Source organism: Limulus polyphemus, unplaced genomic scaffold (assembly GCF_000517525.1).
Source record: "Limulus polyphemus unplaced genomic scaffold, Limulus_polyphemus-2.1.2 Scaffold2652, whole genome shotgun sequence".
Classification (NCBI taxonomy): domain Eukaryota; kingdom Metazoa; phylum Arthropoda; class Merostomata; order Xiphosura; family Limulidae; genus Limulus; species Limulus polyphemus.
Window position 1 is genome coordinate 144,237 of NW_013668262.1, and position 7,241 is coordinate 151,477.

Here is a 7,241-nt window from a genome sequence, read left to right on the forward strand (position 1 = left end):
AAAGTTTACACTACTGGGGAGGAGGGGCTCATTAATAGATAAGTAAAGTAAAGTTTACACTACTGGGGAGGGGGGCTCATTAATAGAGAAGTAAAGTAAAGTTTACACTACTGGGGAGGGGGGCTCATTAATAGTTAAGTAAAGTTTACACTACTGGGGAGGGGGCTCATTAATAGTTAAGTAAAGTTTACACTACTGGGGAGGGGGGGCTCATTAATAGTTAAGTAAAGTTTACACTACTGGGGAGGGGGGCTCATTAATAGTTAAGTAAAGTTTACACTACTGGGGAGGAGGGGCTCATTAATAGATAAGTAAAGTAAAGTTTACACTACTGGGGTGGTGTTCCACTTAAGTAGGCTCAGTAGAAAAAAATTCTCTCAGAATTTTATGATAGGTGTCTTCAAAAATTATCTTCATAATAAGAGTGTTGCTACTGATTTAATCTTAACTCAGTTATGTGAACATAAAGGTGAACATTGGTCCAACTGAGTTAAGATTAGATGGACCAATGTTCACCTTTATGTTCACATAACTGAGTTAAGATTAAATGGACCAATGTTCACCTTTATGTTCACTGAGTTAAGATTAAATGTTATTGTATCTTGTGTTATTATGGTGTTATTATGATTGCTATAGTTACTAAACCCTAAAATATGCTACTGATCCTTGCAGTTATTTTTAAGCTTATGTAGAATTGCAAATAAACTTTTATTATTTTCATTTTACTGTAGTATATTTTGTTTGGAAGCCTTATCACTGCGCTTTGCTTATGTTTTATTCAACAGTTTTGATTGGTTGGTTTCTGCCGAAGATGGGGGAAAGGAGTGAGAACAAGGTAGAAAACACAAACTATAAGGTTTTTATTTATTTAAATATTTTGTTTATTTTTAACAGACAATTAGAATTATTATACTATACTATTTTTTTTTTTTGTATAACAGAATTTAATTAATCCTTTTCATAATACTATAACTGTTGTTAATCTGTACAAGGAAACCTGTTCTTTTGAGAGGATTTTCCGTTTATTGGATATATATATATCTTCAGTTAACTAGCTTAATCTTTTCAATTATAAATCCCTTTTATTAACGACATTGAAATAGTGCTGGATTTTATCTTTAATCATCAAAGGCTGTTTGTTGTTGTTTGGAATTTCTAAGTGTTTCAAAAAAATCTTGATTTTATGTGCACCAAATGGAGCAAGAGTGGTGGTACGGTGAGTAGAAACTGAGTTCTGAGTTGGAGAATAGAAGCAAAATAAGTAAAAAAAAATCTATCAAACCGTTATTTTGCTTGATATAAAAAACACTAGGAAGGCTAACATTAGCAAGCAAATGGAATACCCTCTTCCATCCACCTTATTCAATAAGATCCTCAGAATACGGCAGATTTCAAGAGAAGGGGCATAAACTACAACATACGTACATCAGAAGGTTAGACACGAACACATCACCCTGTTGAGGCTTCTTTGTGAGAACAGTGTATTGGAGAATACTGAATTGTAACCTTATGAAACATAGGACAGTCAATTTTTGCACAAAGAGATTTATTCACAATTGTAAAGCTGTTAGTTGTTAAATATCACATCCAGGAAACATGGATTATGGTCAAAAATATTATTACCAGAGAAGGTACCCAATTGATGAAACAATGCATTCTAACCTTTATAAGTAGGAATGTAAGAAAGTTATTTATTTAGCTATACTGATTCTTAGTTTCGCTCTAAGTGGGTAGCTCGCTCTTACCAGGAGTTAAATACATAGAACTTGTGAAAGGATTAATATTAATTAAGTGGACCAATGTTCACCTTTATGTTCACATTTTGAAACAGAAATTAGTATTATCTTTTTTAAAAAATAAGGGATAAAATAATGGAGGAACAGTTTCAGAATACCAAAGTTGTTTCTTTAATGAATTATGGTTACTTAAGAAGTAAATAAACGAAATCTTATAATGCCCTTAACAAAAATGAAGAAAGGTGATAACAAAAAATTGTAACATTTTTAAAAAATGGGCTATCCTAAACAAGATTCTTCTAACAGTAACATTGGCTTCTATAATCATATCAGTAAGTTTTAAATGCAACAGAAAAATAAGCCATTTGTAAGATTATCACGAAGTGCAATAACACAACTACAGTTAATTGATGAATAATAATTTCAAGATTAATTATAATTAATTCATATTTTACGAACAAATGAATTAATTTTATTTTGTAAGCCGCTTCAGTCATACGCAGATCAGAATTAGAATGAGGAAGAAATGAGAACAAAACATGTACATGAAGCTTTTAAAAGGAAGGAGGTAACACCCAAATTATATTGAGGTTTTTTAAGTAGTAACTGATAATAAAACTTATAATACATAATTATTTTTAAGTATGAGAATTAAATGGTACTAATCACAAAATCCATTAGTTACATAATATTTCTTACTAACACAATTCATGATATACACAATAATTCCACAAAGACGTAACAATATTTTTTGCGCGAAATTCAAAACAAACAAACAGATAAACACAGTATTACTTCGTAGTAAATAATTTGTCGAATCTTCTGTTTTTCTGCGAATCTAGCCCATTGCTGCAAGGGAAATCAGTTTGACCACAATATACCACACGTGTATGATAAGGTGCCTCAGAATTTTATCTTGACAGTGACAGTTTTTTGTTTTACTTTTCATGTCACCGAACTTTAGCAGTTTTAAATCATTATAAAATATTATCGAGTTTCCTAGAGATGAAAGAAAACCCTCTTGTTTTATTATACGTCATATGTAAATAAGAAACAAGTAAAATTACGAAGAATATTATAATTAAACGAAAGTTGAAAATAAGGAATTATATTTGTTCACATTGTGCTTGTACTTTTAACTGTAATACTGTCAAGTTATAGCAGCTCTTTCGGTCACCACCTGGCGTCTTATGAGGTCAAATCAGTAAAGCGTGACGGAGGGAATATACGTATAGCGCTGGTTAGGCACATGTTCAGGTAGAAATTGGTGATAAAGCTTTTCTTCTGAAGTTGTACACGTTCTACAGTGGGCTAAAATTGTGAATGAAAGTAAGTGTTAGCCATTTCACCATCTTTAGATATAAGTCTGTTTAGTTGATACCCAAGATAAAAAGTATATATTAAAAGAAAAAACAAAATACTTTATATAATTTTTAAAATAAGGACTGACAACAACTTTTAAATTCCAAAAATCAGCTCCAGATCTATTATACTTACAGTAACAAATTGATTCTTTACGGAAGCTGGGATAATGTTAAACCAAGTAGTAGTTTGAATTAGAAGTTAGAACGAACTCTTAAAAACCCCATTAAATTTTAAACATTATGTTAACGAACTTTAGAGAAAAAGTTTTATTTCGCGACATTTACTATGCAAGTGTAAATCCGTAAAAAAAAGCGTTGAAAGGTAGTACTTTGTTTTCACGATTATTTATTAAGTGTCCTATTAAAAATAGTAATGGTTCACAAACGTTTGAATACACCGCGAAGACGAATGAAAATTCTGCAAAGGGCAAATAGTAACGAGGCGTTTTGAAGCCATGACGTCGCTAACACAGTATTTGTTTGTAGTTAGTTGTAACTAGTTAAAGGTGTCTACAATTTTCCAAACAATGGTATTACAATATCGACGAGTTATTTATTGTATTGACAATTTTCCAAACAATGGTGTTACAATATCGACGAGTTATTTATTGTATTGACTATTTTCCAAACAATGGTGTTACAATATCGACGAGTTATTTATTGTATTGACAATTTTCCAAACAATGGTGTTACAATATCGACGAGTTATTTATTGTATTGACAATTTTCCAAACAATGGCGTTACAATATCGACGAGTTATTTATTGTATTGACTATTGTTTATTAACGTAGCGTGACAAGATGGATACTTGTGGAAATATTTTAAATTAATGACTTTATAAACTGCAAAACTTACATTATGCTTGCAATGAAAACATTTTTTTATAATGTTGAGTGTAACGATTATTTGTTAGTTTGGAGATTAGTTCAGGATAAATATTTATTAATTTATAAATGTTTGCCATAAAACAAGTTTTAGGTTACCGCCTATCTTATCTTTATATGTAAGAACATAAAGTATAGTTAAAGAGCTATACTCATTACCAGGTTGATTTTTAGTTTCCCCTCTTAAGTAGTTCTCTGATCGGAAATTAATATTAATATATCAAAGTCTGGAATTGCTGACCACAGTTACATCACAATTGCAATAAATCAATTAGATATATTGTTGAGAGTAAAAGATTACTTGTTTGTGGGGAGGTTAATTAAAATAAATTGTAATTATTTATTGAAAAGATCTTAATCTTAATCTAAGTGATAGCTTTGTCAATAACTTAGTTTTTAACAAAACTGTGAAACTGGTTGACCATGTGTAAAGGAACTTGTATTTTATTCCTTTTGTTAGTTAAGAATGATAAAACTTACTTATAATCCTTCAAAGTTTTTGAACAAAGAAACAAACATTACCAATATGTATGATACATAGTTCAGAGTGAAATTTCTACCTCTTTGGTTTATAAGTGTGAATAATTAAAAAAAACAAACAAAAACTTTTAACACACGACTTTATTATATAACAGTAACAGTTTGTATTATATGTAACTGGTTAATTACATTGCACTAACTGTTGGTTTGTATATTATCATTCTTCAAATACCAGTATCATGTGGTGCTAATTTTTTTTCCTTTGTATCATTGTTCTTGTACGTTTACTAAAGGAAAGAATAAACCAGTTTTATTAAGTAAGGACTTGTGTCGCTAAAGTTTCGTCAGAACGAAGTTACGGAAAGTTAATTAACAAACGGTAAAGTTATATTCAGCGATACACTTAATTTCAACAATCGCGCTAAAACAAACGCTATAACAACGAACGTGCTCAACTTCAATAATACTCTCTGACTGCTGATCAATTACTCACTGTCTACACACATTGTTGTCACGTTGTGACCCTCTTATATATACCAGACTACCTTATATATCTAGTAATCTCCCGACAATTCCCGAAGGTTCGAGAGAACGAGTCACGTGACCTCGCTGACGCAACAATAGGAAGAAATTCAATCAAAATTTGATATTTTATATCTCGTGTGTTTCTTAATCGAGTGTCTTGAAATTTGGTATGTGAAATAAGAGTCTACTAGAGAACTTCCACTTAAAATGTGGGATATTTTAACTTTCCACAGTCCGAGCTACAGAAAGTAGAAAATTGCTAAACGATCACTCCTTTTAATAACATACTTTGTCGTGCGGGTTATTTTGACCTCACGACACACTACTGTGTGTCTTGAGCTGATTTGCTTTTAAGAAAAACAAGTTATCTTGAGTAAGTTAAGTGAGTGCCTCACTGCATTCAAACGAGAACTATGAAAAACACAATAATTTAAATAAAAGTTTGTATTAACTAAGGGGGGAACTAATGCATGGCACAGTCGTGTATAACAGTTACATGAATATTTTTACTTTTAAGCACATAAATCAAAATAAATTGAGAAGTTACAACATGAACCAAATGATAACTTTTGTTATCCTGATTTTAGTTACACCAAATCAGTGGCGATTCTACGGGGGAGGGGGTATATTTTTATAAGCTAGTGTTAAAGATTAGAGTTATCGTTTCATTTATCAAGGAAATTCTGTAAGTATGTTTATTTGTGAGATAGGCATACTTACCATAGTCTTGGAATTTGTGTTGAAACGTAGTTTGTGCACTTAAGCCTACAACAACAAATGAAAGTAGTCTTTAGCAGTCGGTTAAATCTTAGCTGTCTTTTAAAATGATAAATTCTTCTTTGAAGTTACGATTAATGTTTACATATATATCCACAGTTTCCCGTTATGCATTATTTTCGTATGCACAGTACAGAAGTTAAATATTTCTCTCAAGAATTGTGTGGATAGATCACTCGTTTTACTGATATTTCTGACCAAATGTAAATACTTTAATACAAAAATCAGATCGTTTTAAAGCTGCTTATTTTTGGTATCTCAGAAAATTTTTTTAGTTTAAAGTTCATCAATTGATTTATCATTATTATTTTGACAAACCTCACAACCTATAATTAATTTAAGCTCCAAAAGGCCTTTATTACAGTTTTGTTTACGACTGAAGCAAATTTTAGCTAAAGGAAGCCGCCCCAGTGGCACATCAGTATGTCTGCGGACTTACAACGCTAGAATCCGGGTTTCGATACCCGTGGTGGGCAGAGCACAGATAGCCCATTGTGTAGCTTTGTGCTTAATTACAAACAAAACAAAAACAAAAAGCTAAAGGAAATATTTACTACTGAATCTTTAAACCATTGAAAAAATTCACTTTTTGTAACATTCAATTACAATCAGAGTGGTAGTCTCAATTTTCGTGATTTCCCTTCGAGTATTCTGGAAATAGCTGCAGAATAACAGGAGGATTGCCAGGTAATCTTATATGAAATAAAACCCGATTTCCCTTAACCGAGTTTAAAGGAAAGAAAGAGCTTAAGGAAAGCGAAACACTTTTTATTAAAGCATTTCACAAACAAAGAATCAAAGCTCTTAAAAGTAACTTTATCTCAGCACCTTTACTGGAATGTGTGTTATAGTGGATCTCAATATTCTTTGAAATATCTCTTTTCTGAATGGATATATATATATATAAATAATTGTCCCAAACTGAAAAAATGTGACATTATACAGAGCAAGCAATAACTGCCAGATTCTCCCATGGTACAGGTGCCATCCACGTAACTGAGAGCCACTCTCATTATGTGGTATCCTTGCGGCATTACCTAACTTTCCGGTATAAAAATTCACTATCACAGCAATACTTTCTAATACAAAACATGTGCTAACTGTACAGACAGACCTTGTTCTGTGAGTAACTGGAGTGAAAGGAAGTTTACTGGCTCCCCTTGTGGAATATAGGCATTCCACGTTTTCTACATTCTGAATTTAATTCAGACTTTTTCACAAGTTTTCGTTTGCTCTAAGTGGGTGAAGATTTTGCTTAACACATGGTAAGAAATTCGTTCAATTTATTTTGTTCTAGCTTCTTCCAACTATCAGGTGATAGCTCGAGGTTACAACATTCCTGATGTTTCAATAGGATTGGACAACAGTGTTCTAGGTGACGATTGCACATTAGTGGAATAGTATCATAGCATTTGGTACATAATACCATGATCTCTTAGTTTATCTCTCTTTCTCAAGATCAAACAACAAGTCT

At 31.7% G+C, this 7,241-nt stretch overlaps 1 protein-coding gene across 2 annotated transcripts in view; it reads left to right on the forward strand.

The window, feature by feature from the left end:
• LOC106467538 (coronin-2B-like) overlaps positions 1-7,241 on the forward strand; it is a 38,917-nt gene that overhangs the window by 13,482 nt on the left and 18,194 nt on the right. Inside the window, exon 2 of one of the 2 annotated variants that reach the window (XM_013927902.2) lies at positions 786-856. In XM_013927902.2, the coding sequence (XP_013783356.2) occupies positions 812-856 (45 nt within the window). In that variant the 5' untranslated portion in view covers positions 786-811. The remainder of the gene's footprint in view (positions 1-785; positions 857-7,241) is intronic. The other variant, XM_022395732.1, reaches the window with a different exon arrangement.